At 37.2% G+C, this 24,824-nt stretch overlaps 1 protein-coding gene across 3 annotated transcripts in view; it reads right to left on the minus strand.

The window, feature by feature from the left end:
- Positions 1-24,824, minus strand: part of sbf2 (SET binding factor 2) — a 521,046-nt gene that overhangs the window by 20,446 nt on the left and 475,776 nt on the right. For all 3 annotated transcript variants that reach the window (XM_073049581.1, XM_073049580.1, XM_073049579.1), the window contains 7 exons: positions 23,996-24,177; positions 23,176-23,352; positions 21,517-21,618; positions 9,971-10,156; positions 6,538-6,664; positions 4,541-4,668; positions 4,197-4,436 (listed from right to left, as the gene is read on the minus strand). In XM_073049581.1, coding sequence (XP_072905682.1) covers positions 4,197-4,436; positions 4,541-4,668; positions 6,538-6,664; positions 9,971-10,156; positions 21,517-21,618; positions 23,176-23,352; positions 23,996-24,177 — 1,142 coding nt within the window. The remainder of the gene's footprint in view (positions 1-4,196; positions 4,437-4,540; positions 4,669-6,537; positions 6,665-9,970; positions 10,157-21,516; positions 21,619-23,175; positions 23,353-23,995; positions 24,178-24,824) is intronic.

Here is a 24,824-nt window from a genome sequence, read left to right on the forward strand (position 1 = left end):
GGGTTGAAGTCATTAAAATTCATTGTTTAAACACTCCACAGATTTTATATTAGTAAACTATAGTTTTGGCAAGATGTTGAGGACATCTACTTTGTGCATGAGTAATTTTTCCAACAATTGTTTACAGACAGATTATTTCGCTTTTAATTGACTATATCACAATTCCAGTGGGTCAGAAGTTTACAAACAAAATCAAAAGAAATCAGCCAAGATCTCAGAAAAAAAAATTGTGGACCTCCACAAGTCTGGTTCATCTTTGGGAGCAATTTCCAAATGCCTGAAGGTACCACGTTCATCTGTACAAACAATAGTACGCAAGTATAGACACCATGGGACCACACAGCCGTCATACTGCTCAGGAAGGAGATGCATTTTGTCTCCTAGAGATGAATGTATTGTGGCACGAAAAGTGCAAATCAATCCCATAACAAGAGCAGAGGACCTTGTGAAGATGCTGGAGGAAACAGGTAGACAAGTATCTATATCCACAGTAAAACAAGTCCTATATCAACATAACCTGAAAGGTTGCTCAGCAAGGAAGAAGCCACTGCTCCAAAACCTACATAAAAAGAAGCCAGACTACAGTTTGCAAGTGCACATGGGGACAAAGATCTTACTTTTTAGAGAAATGAACTGTTTGGCTATAATGACCATCGTTATGTTTGGAGGAAAAAGGGTGAGGTTTGCAAGCCGAAGAACACCATCCCAAACATGAAGCATGGGGGTGGCAGCGTCATGTTGTGGGGGTGCTTTGCTGCAGGAGGGACTGGTGCACTTCACAAAATAGATGGCATCATGAGGAAGGAAAATTATGTGGATATATTGAAGCAACATCTCAAGACATTAGCCAGGAAGTTAAAGCTTGGTCGCAAATGGGTCTTCCAAATGGACAATGACCCCAAGCATACCTCCAAAGTTGGGTAAAATTGCTTAAGGACAACAAAGTCAAGGTATTGGAGTGGCCATCACAAAGCCATGACCTCAATCCAATAGAAAATTTGTGGGCAGAACTGAAAAAGCATGTGTGAGCAAGGAGGCCTACAAACCTGACTCAGTTACACCAGTTCTGTTTGGAGGAATGGAACAAAAATCCAGCAACTTATTGTGAGAAGCTTGTGGAAGGCTACTGAAATGTTTGACCCAAGTTAAACAATTTAAAGGCAATGCTACCAAATACTAACAAAGTGTATGTAAACTTCTAACCCACTGGGAAAGTGATGAAAGAAATAAAAGCTGAAATAAATCATTCTCTCTACTATTATTCTGACATTTCACATTCTTAAAATAAAGTAGTAATCCTAACTGACCTAAGACAGGGAATGTTTTCTAGGATTAAATGTCAGGAACCGTGAAAAACTGATTTTAAATGTATTTGGCTAAGGTGTATGTAAACTTCTGACTTCAACTGTAACTCCTGTAAATGTAAATCCAGCAGATATATATTTAATATTGCACCAGGTTTTCTTTAACTATATCATGATTAATTTGTATTTGAACTTCATTTACCTGCCTATGTTGTGCACTTCTTAATGACATTACCTGATGAAGATCGATTGATCATATTTCTGGAACTGATAGTTTGCAGTGCACCTTTGGGAAAGTGTGTTCAATGTTTCTACATGAGGGAAACAACCTTTTTTATTTTATTCCTGAATGGCTTGGTTCAAATTTCAACACTATGCCCTGTACCTTTTTGCAGCGAATATTCTGGAATCCCACCCAAAGAAAACAGCTTATTAGAACTAATTCTATGAAATATTTTTTTGACAATCTAAAGATTTTGATTAAGTACCTTTCAACTTTTTAAAATTTAGCAAATAACTTCATAAGTTAACCTTTTTTTAAAAAAAATCTTAGATCCACTTTATTGAATCTTTACATAGTTATCCAGATAGGAACACAATATACAGATGGAATATGGTCAATACATTGAAAATGATGCATTATTTTCCTGATTATGGTTGCTCAGGGATAAGGAACACAATTACAAAGGCTAATAAAATTATGTTTTGCATTGGCCCACCAGTGTTTGGTAATTTTCTAACACAGATAGTCAAATTTCTCTTCTCCTCTGCTGTTGCTAGTTAATGACCAATGAGAAAACATCCCATTTTGTCTTCGATCTCAAGTACATGGATTCATACTTTCCCATATTATTTTCAATCGTCTCATTTTTAAAATCTATGTTTTGTAATTTCCTATCGTTATATGATTGTAGTATAGTCCTTGCTAACTTGTAGGCAAGCAATTAATTTTGGGGAATGTGCAAGTTTTGATTATAGTACCATGAAAATCCATCTCTCTAATTAAGGGAACTTGCCTTGTTTTCTAGTATATGCCAGTTTTCTGATATCTTCTTATACAGTCCTCTGGAACTCTAACATCAGTGATGAACATCAGGCTACCATTTCCCAGATTGTTATAGATCTCATCATTGGAGAATCTCCTTTCCAGAGCCTTCAATTTCATAATGCCCTGGCCCTACACTTCATGGTTCTAACCCTTATCTAAGATTCATATACAAAATTGCCTTGCTAGGCCCATTGCTTCTGCCACTACTTGCCCTGCAAAATTCATTTCTTCAGTGAAAGTGAAGTGAACTGTCCAAACCCTTCCATCTTTCATCTAGGAACCTTCTCATGTTAGTGAGCATTTTGATTTTCCAACTCTCTGGTTGCAATCAGCTCATCTTTACCATGGAAGTGTAAGTCTCTGTAGACCCAAAACCATATCAGGAAAGTCATAGGAGCCCCCGTTTCTGTTTTGAAGAAAGACCTAACCAGTTCCCTTCCACAAACACCCTCATCTGCCTGACTTTACACAACTTTTCTTTCCATTTGTCCCACTTTCTGCAGATGAGAATTATAGCTAAGCATCTTCTGGCACACCTAACCAGCTCTTTCACTGGTACATCAATGCTGCATTTGCACAGAACTCACCATTTTTATCACTAATTTCTACCCTGTCCTCAAATTCACTTTCTTTGGCATCCCTCTTTACTGGAACTCCATCTCCATCTCAAGAGACAGACATCTCAATAACATCTTCCATAAACCCACCAACTCCCACAGCTATCTCAACCATACTTAAAGGATGCCATGTCATTTTCTCCATTTTTCCATCTTTGTTGCAATTGATCACAAGATGAGGGCTTCTGATATAGAGCTTCTGAAATATCCTCCTCCTGGAAGTGCAGCTTTCCCTCATCATTGTTAATGGAACCCTTGCACTATTTCCTTCATTTCCCAGATGTCTGCTATGACTCCTGGTCCCTTTTTAGGAGGTGCAACTACTATCCTTTTGCTCCTCCCTTACTGCCATCTAGAGATCTAAACAGTCTTTCTAGGTGAAGGAGAGGTCACTTGCACTTCTTCCAAACTGGATTTGGAGCTTAAAAAGTAGCCTCCTCCATACTGGTGTAACCTAGCATACTCAAGATGACTGTTTTATGAAGTATCTGTGCTGTGTCTATCACGAACTTCTACTTGAATGTTATTTTAACTCTCTTCTATTTCTACACTGCATCTGTCAAAGAGATGCAGAGGCCAAATGCAAACCAAAAGAACAACACCTCGCATTCCAGTAGGGTAGCTTACAAACCATGGGTACAAATACGGAACTTTCCAATTGTGGGTAACCCACACCCCTGGTGCTCTCCTTACACACACATTCGCTTGTCTGCCTAGTTTTTTAAAATTCATTTCACCAACCCCTTTCCCTACCTGCTTCCATCTGCCCATCATCCTCTTCTCATCTGACTCCAATAATCAACTACCAGTTTCTGACCCACTTGGTTCCATCTATAACATACCAGCCTTTATCTCGCTCACCCCTCAGCCCTGTAGAACTACTTTCCTGATGCAGGGTCTCGACCCGAAACGTTGACTTGCACCTTTTAACCTTCTTAGATGCTGCTTGTGCTGCTGAGTTCTTCCACTGTTGCTTCTAAAAGGTAGGACAAGCTATGGCCAGTAGATGACATTTGGCCCATGCCATTTTTAATGGCCCCTATATGCTATTCAATACATATGTGGCAACAGTTCTGGCTCACAGTTTTTTTGCTCTGATCTGGTACTCAGAATCCAAAAATCTGGGCATCCCAAGCGTGGGTATGTGTGAGATATCTATGCTTGCTCTTACTAATTGCATTGTACTACTTAAAAACATAATTATCATTTGGCTTAATTTGTTTATACCTCGAGGAGCTTGGTAATGGCATCCGGCTGCACTTTGCTGACATTGTCATAACACGGCCATACCACTTTTCGATGGGTTTGCGGCACTGAACCATCCATCTGCTCAAGTTCATCGGATGCACCTGCTTTTGTTGTGATCATGTCCCAATCATAGGACGGACCACTGGAAAGAGTCTCTCCCGTGTAGTAATCCCATTTCTTCAGGGCAGAGATATTTATGCAGGGCCTTAGTATATACTTCTACAAAGAATGATGTATGTAACAGTAAATAAAATTGAACTGCATGCATTTCAATTTTAAATTAATAGCAAAAGTGTATAATTGCAATTATTTAAGTATCATACCTCCCCTTCTTCAGGATTATACAAATAGCTGAAAAAAACAGGTCCTTTCTTATGAATCCGCTCAATGCATTCCCAAATACATATTCCTCTCTTTGCTTGTTTATCTATCTTGTCTTCAAATAAAATTCCTAGAAAGCAATGAGCAATACCCACATTATGTATATGCAGGTGTTAATTTGTGCGGGAAAAGATATACTCAGAAGAAACTTTTATTAATACAAATAGTCAACAACAATGCTTAGAGTATTAATTAATTCATTACTTAAATCAGAAAGATTTCTGAATTTCTGATACACTATGCTATAAATTGTGATCCATTAAGAGTATTTTACCTATAAAAAACAGGAAGTTTCAATTGATATTTTTATGGAGACGTTAGGATCACACTTAAAATGCAGAACCAAAATATTTTCATTGCTAATAATAAAGAACAAAATATAGACATAACAGATGCTACAACTAATTTGATACTCTAAATTACAAAAGTATTCTCCTCTTCTTGGCTATCCCGACATACAACTTTCCCATCTGCCAACAAATAACTTTGGATTTTATTTCTAATTTACAAATAAACAGTGAGCATTTGTAATTAATCTTGACAATCCATTCAATATTTTAAATGCAAGGGTACATGTTTAGCTATTTAATCTTAAATGTTTAGAACACTTAATACAACTTGTAGTGATTTGTGTGTCATATCTTGGATTTTAAATGTTAAAATATTTTTCAAAGTCAATCCTCCTGTCAAAATGTGCAGTCTGTAGTCAGCAGTATAGTGCGATAATTTAAAAAAAAATACATACCAGAACTCCCTCGCTAACAATCATTTTGACAAAAACTCATGCATTTTGGAGTTGGCTAGGATATCAAGTGGTAACCACTATGAACACTCTGCTGTGATTTAAGATTAACACCAAATTTATAACACTTGCAAGCCATTAGATAGAGGTCAAGCATTTGTTTCTTTTGAAGTAGGAAAGAAGAAATAATGGGCAAGTAATCTTACGACATATTTGTGCAGTCTTGAATTAGGAATAGTGGCTGAAAGTGCAAATTTCCAGTGTGTACTTTTTGGAAAAGATGCAGAGAAAATAATCTCAGAAGTAGGACAGAATATAAAGACATCCACATTCCCACAATCTTCATTTAAAGTTGAATTTGAATTTAATTTAAAAAGACATCATCCTGTACTCTGGACCAAATAAACGTAGACTATTGTTACAACTTTATTAAGAACATACTTTCATATTTGGAATGCACATACTCATAAATTTTGCATAAATTGCATAACCTTTCTGAAGACCTCACTTAATGATGCAGTAACAACTTCTTCCCCTCTGCCATCAGATTGCCAAATGGCCAATAAACACTACTTCACTGTTCCTTTTAATTTTACACTATTTTTGTAATTTATACTAATTTTATGTCTTTGCACTGTACCACTGCTACAAAACAACACATTCATGTCATCTAAGATCATGATAATAAACCTGGACTCTACCCCACTAATCTAGTCCATAAAGCATTAGGTTAGATGGTAACACTTCTACCTCTGCGGTAGATGTTTGCAAGTTCAAGATCCACTGCAAATGTGAGTACATAATTTCATATTAGGAACTCACTATTAATGAGATGGTAAAAATAAACTGCCTAACAGGCACAGCATTATTTGATGAGCCAATATTCCCCCACAAGCTAAAATCATTAAAATGATCTGTTTTCATTCATTTGTTGTTTGAAGTATCTTGTTCTATGTAAACTTCTTGTTGTGTTTATCTTTTTAAACAAAAGAGCCTGCACTTTAACTGTTTTGCTTGGTTGGGTATTGTTGAGGATGCAATATAATTCTTTATATATGTAGATTCATTCCATCTTGTCATGAGATGATGTATTTACCCACATAAAGCACTAAACTACAAATCATAGAACAGTACTGTTTCATAAAATTAAAGAATACAACTCCTTTAAAAACTAACAGACATATTTATAAAGCTTACCATGTTCAATTCGTTCATAGTCAGAATCCAACAGGAAGGTTTTGAAACGATTGGACACATAATGGTAGGCTAGAAACTTCAAATAGTATTGGTTGAACTCAAATTCCATTGGGTACTGATGGTGAATCTGTAAGGAAAATAGGAAGAAATTAATAATACTGTAAAAGAAAAAATCGGAATTCCTGGTAGAAAGCGAAAGGCAACAGAAACAAAGCTGGGCTAACATAAGAGGTGATGATGAATAAGTTAACTTCACAACAGACAACAGCTCACAATGATTTATGTGGTGCCACCAATTAGTTGTCACTTTTACAGTCAAAGTACCATATATAAAGTCTTTCCACTTTCCGCGCACAAACTCAATAAATCCAATAGCCATAATAGAATCAAGTGAAAGACTGTACCGATTGGGCATACAACCAGTGTGCAAAGGAAAACAACTCTGCAAATACAAAAAGAAAGAAGAAATAATACCAATAATTAAAAAAAAACAATAAATATCAAGAACACAAGATGAAGAATCCTTGAAAGTGGTAATAGGTTGTGGTAAAATTTCAGTGATGGGCAATTGAAGTTAAGTGAACTTATCCCCTTTGGTTATAGAGCCTGATGGTTGATGGGTAATAACTGTTCTTGAACCTGGTGGTGTAGGGCCTGAGGCTCCTGTACCTTCTTCCTGATGACAGCAGCTGGAAGAGAGCATGACCTGGATGGTGGGGGTCCCTGATTATGGATGCTGCATTTCTGGGACAATGTTTCACGTAGAGCGGCTTTACCCGTGATAGACTGGGCCATATCCACTACTTTCTGTAAGAGTTTCCATTCAAGAGCATCAGTATTTCCACACTAGGTCATGATACAACCAGTCAATTCACTCTCCATCACATATCTATAGAAGTTTGTCAAAGTTTTAGATGTCATGCTGAATCTTCAGAAACTCCTAAGTAAGTAGAGGCACTGCCATGCTTTCTTCATAATGGCACTATGTGCTGGGCCCAGTACAGGTCCTCAGAAATGATAACACTGAGGAATTTAAAGTTGCTGACTCTCTCCATCTCTGATCCCCCATTGAAAACTGGCTCATAAATCTCCTGTTTCCTCTTCCTGAAGTCAATAATCAGCTCTTTGGTTTGCTGACAATGAGTGAGAGGTTGTTTTTGAGGCACCACTCAGTGAGATTTTCCAGCTCCTTCCTATATGCTGATTCGTCACCATCTTTGATTCGACCAGTGACAGTGGCGTCATCAGCAAACTTGAATCTAGCATTGGAACTGTGCTTAGACACAGTCACAAGTATAAAACAAGCTGAGCAGGGGACTAAGCACACAGCCTTGTGGTTCACCTGTGTTGACAGAGATTGTGAAGGAGATGCTGTTGCCATTCTGAACCGACTAGAGTTTGCAAGTGACGACATCGAGGATTTAACTGCACAAGGAGCTATTGAGGCCAAGGTCTTGAAACTTACTGATTAGTTTTGAGGGGATGATAGTACTGCATGCTGGAATGTAGTCAACAAGAGCATCCTCATGTATGAATCTTTGTTCCAGAGTTGAGTGAAGAGCCATTACACACCCTCATCTCACATGACATAGAGACTGAGCCATAACAAGGTCTCATGGAATCACATCCAACGTCAAGCTTGTCAGCAGAAAGTCTTCAAGTGATAGGCACTCATCTAATTTTATTTGATTATGGAAGAAAGCAGCAAATCACATATGCACAATGAACTTATATTTATACCCTATTAGAAGCAGAATCAATTTGGAATAACAAGGGTTGCAACTTCACCTCAAAGTAACAGATTTCAAAGATTCAAGGGTCATTTATTATCAAAGTATATATATAGAATACAATTCTGAGATTCGTCCTCCTGTAGACCGCCATGAAACAAAGAAACACCATGGAACTTGTTAATTCAGTTTAGCACCGCGGTGATGGCCGATTGCAGGCTGCCAAGCCAGTATTCACTGAGCTGGCCCAATCTACATCAACTGCCTGAGTTAATCAGTCAAAAACAGAAAAAAAGAGTAACTAAAATCCAGAGACATGTGTACCATGAACCTCAAGGTCCCCAAAATGAGTCCACAGCCAGGAGCCTCACCAATTAATCCTTGCAACGTGGATCCCAAGACTCCTGCACTTTCCTCTGACAGCAGCTAGCGGAAGACTGGTCAAATGCAGGCAGATGCCGCTGAACACCCGCCTGTGCTCCCATCTCATCTTTGTTGACTTCAAACTTGCTCAACACCTCAATCGGAGAGAAGCATGAAGTGGATCATGAGTCCACGCTCTCAGTGCCTCAGTCAGAGAGAAGCAATGAAGTGGATCATGAGCCCACGCTCTCAGTGCCTCAGTCAGAGAGAAGCAATGAAGTGGATCATGAGCCCATGCTCTCAGTGCCTCAGTCAGAGAGAAGCAATGAAGTGGATCAGGGCTCGTGCTTTCAATGTCTCAATTGGAGAGAAGCAATGAAGTGGATCATGAGCCCATGCACTCAGTGCCTTAGTCAGAGAGAAGCAATGGAGTGGATCATGAGCTCGTGCTCGCAGAGCCTCAATTGGAGTGAAGTCGATCATGGGCTCGTGCTTTCAACGTCTCAATTGGAGAGAAGCAATGAAGTGGATCATGAGCTTGTGTCCTGTGTCCAGGCTTCCTGGCCACCACAGCGCACACTCCACTCCCAACCTCACTGAATTCCCTCAAAGACAGGAAAGCACCAGATCCCTCCATTAGCCCAGACCATACCATTAAAATGTAGTCTCTTGTTCAGTGGGCTCTCGATGTCTGGCCTGATTGCTTAAGCCACATTCAAAAAGAAAAGAGTCCAGGAAATATTGAGCTATTATACTAGGGTTCAAGAAATGTTTTGTAAAAATTGTAGATCCTTCCTCTTCTAGAGACAGAATGATCTCACAGTATGCTTTATTTTCCTTCCTCTATCTTCTTTATTATTGTCTATAGTCATTGTCGCCCACAAGCTTCATCCATAAGCCATTTCATATTCTTAGGATACAATGCTTTTAAGTACAACACACCATAAAATAAAATCAATACATTTTAGCTCAGTGAAATTAACTGTATAGGGAGTCCAGTATTTCAGTTTGATTCACCACATGAGAGAAAGGCCTGGTTATCCTTTTGACTGCCAAAGAAACAATCTTCAAAAATAAATTCAACCCAATATATTTTACTTTAACATACTAATAAAACAACAAGAGCGTATAAATGTGATACAACAGCTTGGTGACACCATTTGAATTCGATATTGCATCAACAAACTTCAGCTTGTGTTAATAGCTTGCTAAAGCCACATTTCTAATTTCTTCAAATGTTACCTACCACAAATAGCTCTCAGCCAGGGATAATCTTTAATGTACTAACTGGCTCTTCGGGTTTTTCACTATTCTGAAATGAAGCTATAAAATCTCCTTACCTGATGTACACAATCCAGAAATTGCAGGAAAACTGGAGCAAAGCCACTCCCCTGGCTGTTAGGAGTTAAATTACTACGCTGGCTGAACTTGTGGCCAAAGGACAACCATTCCTTTTCAATAAGTATTTTAAAGCCTTCCAGTGTTCTGTAGAATGGGTCACATAGGAGTTGTGCAAGTGAAACAACCTTGGAAAATAACAGAGAAAGGTATGTGAAGTGGCCGGTCTAAAAACCCATAATGTTTTGTAAATTCACAGCAAGCTGATAAATTATAAGGGTGTTATCATGCTATATTCTTTATTTTCATGTACCAACCAAAGCTGAAAACCTTTTAACCACTGAATTGCCTCGTATCGATTATCCAGTTATAAAGACAATTCCTGATTTTGGTCTTTCTGATTACTTCTGGAGCTGTATTCAAGGCATTGAACAGTATATTGTGCATATTACATGTCAAAATATTTTGTTATGCATTTATCTTTCCCACATTGTTCTTAATGAATTCTGGAATTACTCATACATGAATATTAAATTTATATGTTAGCACATTGCAAGAGCCTGATCTTTTCTTAATCTGATATTCCAATGTAAGGGAGAAAGCCAGTTCAAGCTGGGGAATTAATTCCAGAAGTTGGAGCTAAGGCAGCTGAAGAACTGGGCTTTGCTGGTAAATTAACTGGTATCAGGTACACGGGAGAGACCGGAATGGCAGAAGTGGGAGAGATACAAGCACAGTGGAGTTGCAGGTAACATAGTTTAAAATCTATGCATCATAGCAGAATCCTGAGCCCTTGTAGTCAGTATATCAGAGAAGGGCCAGCCAGACATTACCAAGATATAAAATAGAAAGTAGAGTTATAAATAACCTTAGTTTAATACAGAATATTGCAATGATAAGGTCAAATCTAGAGATTGCAAAGACAAGGATGACAGCTTAAACAGCAGATGTAAAACAGAATCAGATAACATTTCAGAAGCATATTGTCTTAGTGCTGGATAGGATTTATTGTCAAGGAGTTAGCTCAGAACAAATATAACAGCAAATGTACAAATAAATTTATTCATCCAAAGGTTGTTTGGATGGAAAATGTTGGCTTGAGAACAAAGATCATAAAGGGGATTGAAGCTAATGCTTATGCTCTTTCTAACATTTAGCTGGAGGGAATGTGTCCTAATTTACTACTGGTGAGATGATGAATCTGGCCAGACAGGCATGGTGACAAATCAGACACCTTGGAAGGGTTCAAGTGAAAGTCTCATGCTTGGACTAGATGTGACATTATTTTGGATAAATTTGTGAGGGATAACATAGGAAATAGGGTGGGGGTTAGAGTCAATATTGAGGGGTCGGGCTCTAGATATAAACCTGAGAAAGAAAAATATTAGCAGATAATCCTCTAGCTAAAAATAAAGGCAGTTCTACTTAGAGGTACTGCAGTAGGTCCAAGGATAGAGAGGGTATGGGGTGGTGTTTTGGAGATAAAAGGTAGAAAGGGGAGTATCTGATCAGTTGGCTATATGAACAGAATAGCTCATGGGCAAAATGAGGCCAAACTAAGAAATGAGAAAGAATAATGTGCAGAAGGGTTCCAAATGTTCATGGGCTGATTGAGCAGATTCATAGTTGCTCATTTTGATTCTGATTCTGATTATTGTAAATCTATCCACATCTGCTGGTGTTATAATAATATCATTGCATCAGCCGGCTTCAACTATTTGCAGCAATAAAGTAACTAAGTTGTAAGACTTCTTTGGACAATATAGCAATACAATACAAGGTTTTTTTTTCTTCCCACAGTCATCCTTAAAGCATCTCAGATAGTAAGGGCTATGAAATTATTATAAATTTACTATATATAAAATTTCTATCTATAAGATTTTATATATAACATTAAATAAATATTCATTGAATACAAAAACAGTAAGCAACAATTCAAATAACTATCAAATACCTATATTGACTTTAGGAGGAAGAAACTGGTGGTTTGTGAACCAGTTCTCATCGGAGGATCAGCAACTTTAAATTCCTTGGTGTTACTAATTCAGAGAATCTGTCCTGGGCCCAGAAACCAAGTGCAATTATGAAGAAAGCATTTCAGCACTTCTGCTTCCTCAGAAGTTTGTGAAGATTTGGATAAACATCTAAAACCTTGACAGACTTCTATAGATGTGTGGTGAAGAGCATATTGACTGGTTGTATCAAGGCCTGGTATGGAAATACCAATGCCCTTGGATAGAAAATCCTGCAAAAAGTAGTGGATATCGTATCGTAGTCCATCATGGCTAAAGCCCTCCCCATCATTGAACACATCTACACACAGTGCTGTCGCAGGAAGTAAGCATTAAATATGAAGGACTCCCATCATCCTGGCCATGCTCTCTTCACTCAACTTCACTCGCCCTATCACTGAACTGTTCCTATAAACTATGGATTCTTCATCTATGTTCCTGATATTCATTGCTTAATTATTATTATTACACTTTTTTTCTTTTGTATTTGCAGTTTGTTGTCCTTTGTACATTAATTATTTGTCCTTTTGGCAATGGTCTTTCATTGATTCCATTATGTTTTTTGGCTTTACTGAGTATGCCTGCAAGAAAACAAATCTCAGGGCTGTATATGGTGATATATACTTTGATAATAAATTTATTGTGAACTTTGAAATACCTGCCTCCAAAATAGTAACTTAAAAATATTTTTGGACAGTTTATTAGGTAACTTGGTTTGAAATGAGCAGAATCCAAACATACTTTTGTTGGTTTACCATGAGTTAGGATTGATGAAAGAAGTCTAATAATGTGCTAGAAGGCTGATTTATGATTTTGCAGTTTCTTTTTAAACTACTGATGAAGGGGAACTATTTAAATGATAATTATTTTATGGATTTGGCAAAGAATTATCCTGTTCTTATGACCTTATGCAGAAATAATTTTCAGTTTTAACATTAAAGGAACAATTAATGTCTTGTTACATTTCGGTTACTTTCCTTTTTCACAAGTCTTAATATTGCTACATAAAATCCTGAAATCTCCCTAATACACTTGAACTGGAATAAAACAAAGCAATAACACTTATAAATAAGTACCCTATATTAATTAATCTCCTAATGTTAAAAGACGAATAACGATTTTTAATAAATCCAGTCTGGTTGACAGAGATAATTTGAGGCAATATTTTCTCCAATCTAGTTGCCAATATTTTAGAAAAAATCTTGGAATCTACATTCAGCAAGGATATATTCCTATATGATGCACATTCAGTAGGATCTTTATCTTTTTTAGGAATTAGGGAAATAGAGGATTGATAAAAAGACGTTATTCGTCTTTTAATATTGGGAGATTAATTAATATGGTTTACACTCACTCATCTAGAACTCCAGGATGTGTCATTTCACTGGACGCTGAGAAAGTATTTGATAGAGTTGAATCACCATATTTACTCAATACGTTTGAGAAATTTAATTTTAGTCCGAAATTTATACCTTGGATTAAATTGATATACCATACCCCTTTGGCTTCAGTACTTACCAATAATCAAAGATCTCCCTTTTTTCAGTTGTTTCGTGGCACTAGGCAAGGCTGTCCTCTTAGCCTTTTATTATTCGATATTGCTTTGGAACCTTTAGCTATTGCTATTCGTGACTCACCCAATATATTTGGCATTACGCGTGGGAATGGGACGTACAAATTATCATTATATGCAGATGACCTGATACTATATATTTCCAATCCTGAGAAATCCATTCCTGCAGTTATATCTCTGCTTGCTCAGTTTAGTAGCTTTTCCGGCTACAAACTGAATCTTCCCATTAAATATGCAGGTTCCAATTTATAAACGTTTACCATTCAGATTGGTTACAGATTATTTTACTTATTTGGGTGTTAAAATTACTAAGAAGCATAAGGATTTATTCAAGGTCAATTTTTTTACCTTTAATTGATGAGGTTAAACTATTGCTTACTAAATGGTCCCCATTGTCTTTATAAATAAGTACCATATAGTAAATAATATCAGCATTATTGACAACTAAGGATTATGTGTGAGCACTTGCTGAGTGACATAATCTACTAGGGAAAAGACAGAATTTGTAAATGGGGTCTCATTGTTGCTAATGTGCATTGTAACTGGCACATAAATATTGAAGTTTAAGATACTGGCTATGAATCCATTCCACTCAAATACTACTTCCATGCAAAGCCCAATGGTAAAACAACGGGCAGTGTTCCAGTGGACCCAATGTTTTGCAGTTGCAGAATTTTTTCATTAATTGAAGGTGTTGCTAGTGTTACTGCTTTGGTTGTTCTGGACTGAAGACGGCCCATTAATCTTGCCGGTAGAAGCCAGAACCCAACAATGTACAAGGTCTACTCAGGTTATAGCAGGTTTCCATTCCTGTGAACTGTTCATAGCCCAAATAATTCATAAATTGGAAATTCAGCCGTGAACTGAGTTCCCACACAGCAGAAGATACCTGCAGCCCTGCAGCATCGAGCAAATCCATACTGGGTCTCTCAGATTTGTCCGTATTTCACGGTTGTAGATTGGTTGTTTGTAAGATGGGGAGGACCTGTATGTTACTGATTATTAAGACATTGCAAAACATGTAAATAAAAAAAAGTTATTTCAAAGAAAAATAAAACGATGAATTTGTTTAAAACATGATAAGCCGCTGTAATTAATGAAAAATGTAAAAATGTGATGAAATAAAGAAAAACAAAAATCTTCCTCCAACTTTCCTTCTATATTAATGGTAGCAATCCATTCAAGTGCATGTGGCTGCACCTCTTGTAACACTGAACCTTGATTCAACTACTAATATAATTCTCCTACACTTGATGGTAAGATTGGGGTGCAGGAGAATGTTAGGTAGACTAGTTTCTAGGCTTCAAAGTGCCCCTGATTTCTGTGCTCCAGTGTCAGGGTGTGGAATTCCAAAATGTGCTGTTGACCACATTGTGGCTAGCCAGTAGCTCTCTATGGAATTGCTGACTAGCTTCAGCTTATTTAGGGTCAAAATTGCACATTTTCAGTTCCACAATGGAATTGCTATTTAAAAACCATTTGAACAGGGATCCATATCAACTTGCAAGTGCAGATGATGACAAATTGAATTTAATTTAGTGCTATATGGCAGCGACAGTGAAGTCAGAAAGAGGAATGAATGCTTTCTATGCAAGAGTAAAAAACATTTTTTAAAGTTAAGAAAATCTATAAGGAAGTTAACACCTGCATGCAGTTTGATAAGGTACAGACTAAACAATTTCAAACATAAAGTAAGGTGATCTTAAAGGAGTACACCCCACAGTTTACTGATCTTAAAATTGAATGCTTACAACTGTATTCAGCAAAAGCAGTAAAAATGATTCTCTGTCTATCAGCTTGCTGGGAGGTAAACATTTGCTACTGAAATCAGTATGATATATCATTGACATATATATGACATGACTAATTCCTGTGGGATATCAATACCTATTGGGCTCTGTTGCCAAACATTTCAAAAACAGTTTGCAAAATAAATTCATAACTGAGAATAGGCAGCAAATAGTTACTTACCTTCAGATAAACACTCTATTCAAAGTTACTACAACGTAATTCCCTCTTTAAAACTGCTAAATGGGATCAACAATTTGATTTGGCAATGATTTATAACTGGTAACCATATAACCACTTAAAACTCCCATTGGGCATGAAAAGGTAAACGTTTGCTCAGGCCTGCAGGAGTATGTAATGCCAGTAAAGAATCAAGTGTCAATGGGATTTAAAAACTGTGTATTTAGTTCATTGCAGCTGATTTCAGCACTTAAGAAATGGCAAAGCATAACCAGCCAGTGTTGTTTTACATGTTGTTGATACTGGATATTCTTTGAGGTAATTCCAGAAAAAAAAGCACTGGCAGAAAAAAGCAAGATGTGTTACAAACTATTGGGTGGTCAGATTTCTCGTTTTCTCACTTAGGGACACAGCTGAGGGCTCCATTTCCAGTAAAAGGCACAAGCGTATACCAGAGTCTAATTTTCACTTCAGTGGGGTCACATCAGTGATTCCCAAGGCTAGGGCAAGTGTTATTCTGTCCTAGTTTTCCATGAGGTTAACCTCGGTTCAAAGGGACTATCCTGATAGAGAACCTACAGGTCTATAGCCAGGTGATTTAGGAAGGATGCTGCAAGGGAGCTCTAAGGGAGTCTTCTCTTAATGCTTGTATCCACTCTGACTGCCCATGATTTCGAAGGAGATGATGAAGAGAGTTCCACTAACCTACCTAAAGCAGCAGCTATCAACAAACTGAGATGTAGTATTTATCAACAGAAGTATGCTTAAAGGATTCCAAGGTCAGAAATTACCCCATAGGGGCTTTTATTCTTTTGCATACCAGTGTCATCCAAGAAGAGGAATGCAAAATATCTTGACAAATTGTAGGCCATTTTTGGTGCCAGTGAAGTAATTGGAGAGTGCTGAGTTTGAGTATGTAGAATGGTGAGTAGCAATCTGCTGATGAACATTTATGGTGTCTGAAAGTGTAATTAACATTCAGTTTGACTTCAGCATGAAAAAAACCTAGTTCTTCTGGGATTTTTGTTTTATTATTTAGTTTCTAGGGTTTGCATTGCACCAGCAAAGCCAGCATCTATCACCACCCCGATTGCTCTGGAGAAGTGGCAATGATTTTTGAATGCTACTTGGTACCTTATTTTAGCATTGCCAAAATATGTCACTTCCGATAGTATGTAGCAAAGTAACAAGCCCTTGAGTCTAATTATACTCTCAATTTTCTGAATCAAGTATCATACTGAACAAATGCTGATGGCAAGGAAAAATAACATCTCCATAAGCAGGCTTGGCAAATTAAAAGCATCAAGTATTCTGAATGAATTCAACTTCCAAATATTCGCAGGAGAAACATAAGACATCTTTCAATAAAAGTTTCAAGTATAAGTGAAATGGAATTCTTAGAAACCACTGGTTCCTAGGGAAATAAATTTCCAAGGATAGATGTTATTTAATCTAGAGCTTTAAACAACTAAAAAGAGAATTGCCGAATAATGACAATCAAGGGAGACACTAGGGAGACATAAAAACACAGGAAACAGACTAATGCAGTGGCACATTCAAACACAGACCCATCAATCTTCTACTTCAAGGAAATTATACAATCAAGAGTAAATGTGGATCAAATAAAAATGCTGCCTAACAAACCAAATGAATTTGCAAGGAAGTGACAAGGCAAGCTAGCTATGTAAGCTGACTGAAATAGCATATCTTTACTTCTAAAAGCTTGGTAAATTCCATATGAAGGGCTTTTAATTAAATTCGAAAGGCAGTAGAATTAAGAGGAATTCCTCCAAGTGATTCAAGGTTAAAAAATGGATGCTTCTGAAAGGAAATAAATCAGTGGATGGAAAAGTAATGGCTCAAAATGTCTGTAAAAATAGCTCCCATTACAGGGCTGTACTTTCCTGTGGACACAGAAGCAGCCTAATGGATTTTTGCCTGTTGTGGACAAATCGCCTGAGTGATACATCACAACAGCAGCATTAAAAAAAGTGTTCTCTAATGCAAATACAACAGCAAATTGAATATCATAAAGTAAACAAAGGTAAAGATTTTACTTTATGTGTATAATTTCATTATGCACGCAACAGAGTTTTACTGCACCCACGTAAACTAAAATAATTAGAGTGCATGAGTAGACAATATTCTGGGTAATTTACAAATGATCATGTGATATAAAAATACAAATTACAGATGATAATGATAATATTTCTCCAACATTTTATACAGACTAAGTAATAAAGATTCAGAAATGACCACTGTCTGCAGTTGGCTGTGTATTAAGAACTTTCATCATAAGTTCAGGATCAATTAATCTACATTTGTTATCATGATCCAGTTTGAAGAGTTGTCATTTATATAAATTCCTCGGGGTTACAATTTCTGCTAGAAATACAAATTCATCGTAGCTGAGAAAATACTAAAAGGTTATCATCAGTGACAGAACAGAAAAAGCCATCAGACCTAGAAGCAGAATTAAGCCATTCAGCCCATCCAGTGCTCCAACATTGCTGATTTATTATCCCTTTCAACCCTGTTGTCCTGCTTTTTCCCAGTAATCTTTGACACCCTGATTAATCAAGACCATATCAACCTCTACCTTAAATATACCCAATCAATTGGCCTGCACAACTGTCTGTGAAAAAAAACTCCACAGATTCACCACCCTCTGGCTAAAGAAATCTTCCCTCGTCTGTGCTCTAAATGGATGTCCCACAATTCTGAGGCTGTGCCTCTTAGTCTTAGACTCCTCACTATGGGAACCATCCTCTCCACATCCACTCTATCCAAACCTTTCAATATTCAATAGGTTTCAATGAGACCCCCCCCCCCCATTCTTCTAAACTCCAGTGAGCACAGGCCCATAACCATCAAATGCTCCTCATATGTTAACCCTTTCATTCCTGGGATAATTCTCCTGAACCTCATCCAATGCCAGCATGTCTTTTCTTAGATAATGGACCCAAAATTGCTCAGCAATGCCTTTTAAAACCTCAGCATTATATCCTTGCTTTTGCATTCTAGTTCTCTTGCAATGAATGTTAACATTGCATTTTCCTTTCTTAACATCTACTCAACCAGCAAGTTAACATTTTGAGAATTGTGCACATGGACTCTCAAGTTCCTCTGCACCTCTGATTTATGAATTTCCCCCCATTTAGAAAATAGTTCACACTTTTATTCCTCTTGCTGAAGTGCATGACCGTGCATTTTCCTGCATTATATTCCATCTGCCTCTTCTTTGCCCATTCCCCCTACCTGTCTAAGTACCTCTACAGACACCCTGCTTCCTCAACATTGCCTGCCCTTCCACCTGTCTTAACATCATCCAGAAACTTGGCCCAAAGCCATGAATTTCTTCATCCAAGTTATTAACAAAGAATGTGAAAAGAAGCGGAGCCAATACTGAACCTGTAGCACACCACTAGTCACCAGCAGCCAGCCAGAAAATGCCCCCTTTATTTCCCACTTTGCCTTCTGCCAACCAGCCAATCCTCTATCCAATCTAGTAACTTTTCTGTATTATCATGGCCCAGCCTCATGTGCAGCACCTTGTTAAAGGCCTTCTGAAATTCCAAATAAACAACCTTCACTGACTCTTCTTTGTCTATCCTCCTATTATTCCTCATAGAATTCCAAAAGATTTGTCAGACAAGGTTTCTCCTTTAGAAAACCATGTTGACTTTGGCCTACTTAATCATGTGCCTACAAGTACCCCAAAACTTCATCCTTAATAATAGACTCCAACATCTTTTCAACAACCAAGTTCAAAGTAAATTTATTATAATTAGTACATGTAAGTCACCATATGCAACCCTGAGATTTGTTTTCATTTTAGTTCAATTCACTTCAAGTTTAATTGTCATTCAATCAACAATGAATACCCATGAATACAGCAAAATGAAACAGTGTTGCTCCAGGCCAAGGTGCAAAACACAGTATCAACAGTCATACATAGCACAAGGTACATAAAGCACATATAAGATATCAATAAAATACAGTCACAAAAAATTATATATAAAGTCCAAGACCCTGAGTCCATGAATATTACAGCAGTCGGCAGACGAATGCAATACAGCTTGCTTTTGCTGAGCGAACACCAGAGTACAGCAGCGTCTCCAGCTTGGATGTCACGCCATACTCCCCCCAGGACTCTGGTGGAGTGCATCGACTCTAATGCCTCCCTTCTGGGCAGCTGCAAATAGGTGACAGCTCGCCCTGAGGCCCAGTCCTCGCCATGACCAAGGCTATGAAGCTCCCCTGCCGTCTTTTCTCTCTTTATGGCTTTTTAATTGTCTTCTGTTGGTTTTTAAAAGCTTCCCAAATCTTTACCTTTCCACTAATTTTTGCTATATCGTATAACGTCTCTTTTGCTTTGACGTTGTCTTTGATTTCCCTTCTCAGCCACGGTTGCCTTATCCTCTCTTTAGAATACTTCATCATCTTTGGAATGTATCTTTCCCGCATTTTCCCAATTTCTCTCCGAAGCACCACCGATTGCTGCTCTGCTGTCATCCCTGCCAGTGTTCCCTTCCTATCAACTTTGGCCAGCTCCTCACTCAGGTGTATGTAATTCCTTTGGCTCCACTCTTTTACTGAAATATCCAATTTTAGTTTCTCCTTCTCAAACTGCAAGGGGAACTCTATCATATTATGTTCACTGCCTCCTTATGGTTCCTTTACCTTAAGCTTCCTGAACAAATCTGGGTCATTACATAACACCCAGTACAGAACTGCCATTCCCCTAGTAGGTTCAACCACAAACTGCTCTAAACAGCCATCTTGTAGGCATTCTACAAATTACCCCATCTTGGGATCCAGCATCCACCAGATTTTTCCAATCTATCTGCATATTGAAATCCCTCATTATTATTCCAACATTGCCGTTATTACATACCTTTTCTGTTTCCCATTGTATTTTACAGCCCACATCTTTGCTACTTTTCAGAGGCCTATATATTACTCCCATCAGGGTCTTTTTACCCTTGCAGTTTCTTAACTCTACCTACATCTTCTGATCCTATGTCACCTTTTCTAAGGATTTGATTTCTTTTTTTTTTAATCCTCACCCCCTGCCTATCTGCCTGTTCTTTCGATAGAATGCGTATCCTTGGATGTTAAGCTCTTGAGCTTTTGAGGATAGAAAAGTTTGAGCCAATGAATGAAATATTTGTATCTCCAATACATCATTTATATTGCTAAAAAGTATTTCAACATATATGTTTGTATATTTCACCTTAAGTAATTAACATAATAATTTAAACCAACGTGGCTGTGTAATGAATACATGTCTGTAACACGTGGATGGGCAAACTGCTGACATTGCCTTTCTGCAGCAAAGCAATGGTAAATATCAGAAGCTCTTGTCTAGATGTTGGAATATTCATTCTCAATACTTTGAAAAGCATAATATGCAAATGAGTAAATTTAATTCAGTGCTGCACTAGAATGTAATACGGTTAATTAGTCAGTCTTATTTTAATGAAATATTCTCATTCAAAAAAGGCGAAGAAAAATGCAAAATATCTAATTACTTTTTCAAAGCGTGGATGTCCCGACTTAAGAAAAGCTTCTTCCCCACTGCTATTAAATGTATAAACCAATCATCTCTTTCACACCCTTTTCCTCATTCTCACACTCCTATTTCTACATCTCATGGATATTCCATTATTGTCATTTTAGCATTTCTTTTCTCAATACTTCAGTCTGCACTCCAACCTTTGTGGCAATCTGTTCTGGTCCATTCGTCTGTATGTATTGTTGTATTTATTATTACAATATATACCATTTACCCTGAACTTCACGTAAACAAGAAATTTCAATGGATATGACATTAAGCTAATCTAATCCGATCATATGTTGAATCAACGTTTTGATGGCGAGTTCTCCAAGATTTAAGCATAAAATAGAGTTGATTCAATTTATAATGTATTGGAAATTTTAAAAATGCAACTGTTCCACAGGTTCACTGTAGATAATTATTTCATAGAATTACCTGTGTTGTAATGTCCATGCCATCTTCCAGGCTTACCATTACTGAGGAACCACTATCAAGAAGCTCTGCTATCACCACAGCCAGTTGCAGTATTCTATGTATCTGGGAAAAAGGAACAAATGCTACTAGAACTCTGGCAAAATGACTTTGATTTACTAAACACTACACATTATTAATATAATGCAAATGCAATTAGCCTACACATTTTCTTGCTTTATCAATACACTTGTATGATCTTGTTAATGTATTAGCTGACATTTGTCCATCAGTAATAAGCCTCAAATACTTTGACTTAGTAATAATAGTCACAAAGTTATACTGCATGGAAATAGGTTCTTTGGCCCAACTCATCCATGCCAACCAACAGGACTACATGAGCTAGTCTCATTTACCAGTGTTTGGGCCATATATCTTTCATAATCATATCAAAATAGAGAAAAATACATAATATTGCTTTGTATCTTCATAACTAAAAATTCACTCATTCATTAACACACCTTACCATCATCCTAATGAGCACATTCAATTAAATTTATAAACTGAAAGGAAAGAACTAATAACCTTGCTAGGATGAATGAATTTCTCAGGTATGCTCATACTCAAGTAAAACATTTCCCATCTTTTGTTTATAGCTCTTTAGAAACAGAGAAAACCTACAGCACAATACAGGCCCTTCAGTCCACAAAGCTGTGCCGAACATGTCCTTACCTTAGAACTACCTAGGCTTATCCATAGCCCCCTATTTTTCTAAGCTCCATGTACCCATCCAGGAGTCTCTTAAAAGACCCTATCGTTTTCCCCTCCACCACCGCCACTGGCAGCCCATTCCACGCACTCACCACTCTCTGCATAAAAGACTTATCCCTGACATCTCCTCTGTACCTACTCCCCAGCACCTTAAAACTATGCCCTCTCGTGCTAGCCATTTTAGCCCTGGGAAAAAGCCTCTGACTATCCACACAATCAATGTCTCTCATTATCTTGTACACCTCTATCAGGTCACCTCTCATCTTCCGTCACTCCAGTGAGAAAAGGCCGAGTTCACTCAACCTATTCTTATAAGGCATGCTCCCCGATCCAGGCAACATCCTTGTAAATCTCCTCTGCACCCTTTCTATGGTTTCCACGTCCTTCCTGTAGTGAGGTGACCAGAACTGAGCACAGTACTCTGTGGGGTCTATCCAGGGTCCTATATAGCTGCAACATTACCTCTCGGCTCTTAAACTCAATCTCACGATTAATGAAAGCCAATGCACCATATGCCTTCTTTGGTATTGGATATTATATAAAAACATTCATGTTTTGATTTTAGTTAATAACTCAAAATTCAAATTACAAGAGCCTTTGCTGGTAGAGAATTAAAACAACATTTTCAATTACAGACGTTATGTGGTAAGAAATACAACATATACCACAATGTGCACATAAAATGTAACATTTTCAGAACTTAAAAGATGCAATTCTATATTATTTATTGAATTTTGTTCCTGTTACCTGTCCTCATTCCTGAGGAGGAAGAAAAATAGGAGAAAAAAATTATTTTGCAAGTCATACTTTTCTCAAAATGTGTACTGTTTCACTATAATCTTCACTCTCTTCAGTGCTAAGGAATTAAATAAAAATTAACTTTAAATAACTAGCACAAAGTAAATTATATACCTGCAGCAGCCATTCTGATTCTCCGAGAAGCTTGTACAAGGTCATGTCTGTGTCAACAGGGACAGTACTCGGCACACATGCCCTCATTAGCTTTTTGAAACTAGCTTTCACCTGTCGAACATCGACATAATCCACAGGTATGAGCTCACAGTTAAGAGCAAGGTCAAGTTTAAAGCCCTGAAAATAAAAATCTTGTTAACATTGCTGAAAATGAAATAAACTTGATTCAATTATAAATATGGTATGGGCATACTTTTACTTAGTTGTTGCAGAGTACAAGACTGGGCAACTGTAAAAAGTGGAAGGAGAAAAGGAGTAAAGTAACATCAATAGAGAAGGATCTTTAAGAAGAAATAGTCGAGATTTTTGGCAGTTAGCAGCTAGCTTGTAAGAAAGGTTCCAAATAACAAGTACTCTAATTCTCAAAAGCATTTCTTGAGAATCTTATGAGAAATAGATACTAGGTTTTTCACAGACACATCTCGTCACCCATCCTTTTATTTATTCAAAATGAAAAGATTAAAACATTTTTCAAATTCTGCTTTTGTTTTCTCTTTAGCATTTTGAAAATCATACAGTGTATAAAATTCACACTAGCAGTATTTTAGTGTTTGCAATCTAATGCAAGAATAACATGAATACATAAATGTGACAAATTCTGTAAATAAATTAAGCTAATAATGGATTAGTTTTTATGTTTGCAAATTATGTTTATAATTTTGCAGGTGATCTAATTAGAATGAAAAGTGAAATACAATAGAAAATTAAATTCTGTATGGAAATAATTAAAGAATATGAACGGAATCCAGTTTCAACTTACTCTTAGCTGAGATTTTTCCCCAAACAGATATAGTGCTGCTTGGTGCTTGAGGAGCTGGTTCTGCAGAGAATTGTCACAGCCTGCTGTCACAGGGGATTCCTTTCCAGCTAACCTTGCGCCTACATCAGTGGTTGAAAACTGGGCATTAAAGCGACTACTGGAGCGCAGGCTGGCCCACATGCCTAAAGAGAAAAAGGAAATTAACTTTGATAGATACTAGGATTAAATACTGACATAAAAGTAGTAAAAAGGCTACTCATTCGATCTTGGATAGAAGGTTATCATGCTGCACAATAGTTTATTTGGCACTAAACTTGCTGAGTGCAGCAAAGTAATCATACTTGCTAATGACCTCAATGAAAGATTATTGCAAATATCCAATGATCTGAAGCATGAACATTGATTTTTTTTCTAAAGTCCTATTCAATTCAATGGATTCCAGCAGTACAGATCATTACAAAACAAATTACATTTATAAAATTTCAGACAGCAAATCACGAAGAGTAAGCCAAAATTATTAGTTACATTACAAACACGTTAATAATGATTTTTATATCATTAACGAAAGGTGAAATATCCAAGACTTTGAAACAATAAGAAGGTAAAACCCATTATATTTTAAAACATCTCAGCGGAAACTTACGCATTTCATAGTATTTTAATCACAGAATCAATTTGCAAATGGATTAATTTCATGTTATTTCAAATGACTTTTAATAATTTGGAGAAGACCAAACAATAAAGATGACCTAATTTTCTGGTAGCAAACACATGTTTGCTAAAACATGTATGCATGTTAACTTTGGAGACAAAATCAACTTAATGGGCT

This window comes from Hemitrygon akajei, chromosome 6 (assembly GCF_048418815.1).
Source record: "Hemitrygon akajei chromosome 6, sHemAka1.3, whole genome shotgun sequence".
Lineage (NCBI taxonomy): Eukaryota > Metazoa > Chordata > Chondrichthyes > Myliobatiformes > Dasyatidae > Hemitrygon > Hemitrygon akajei.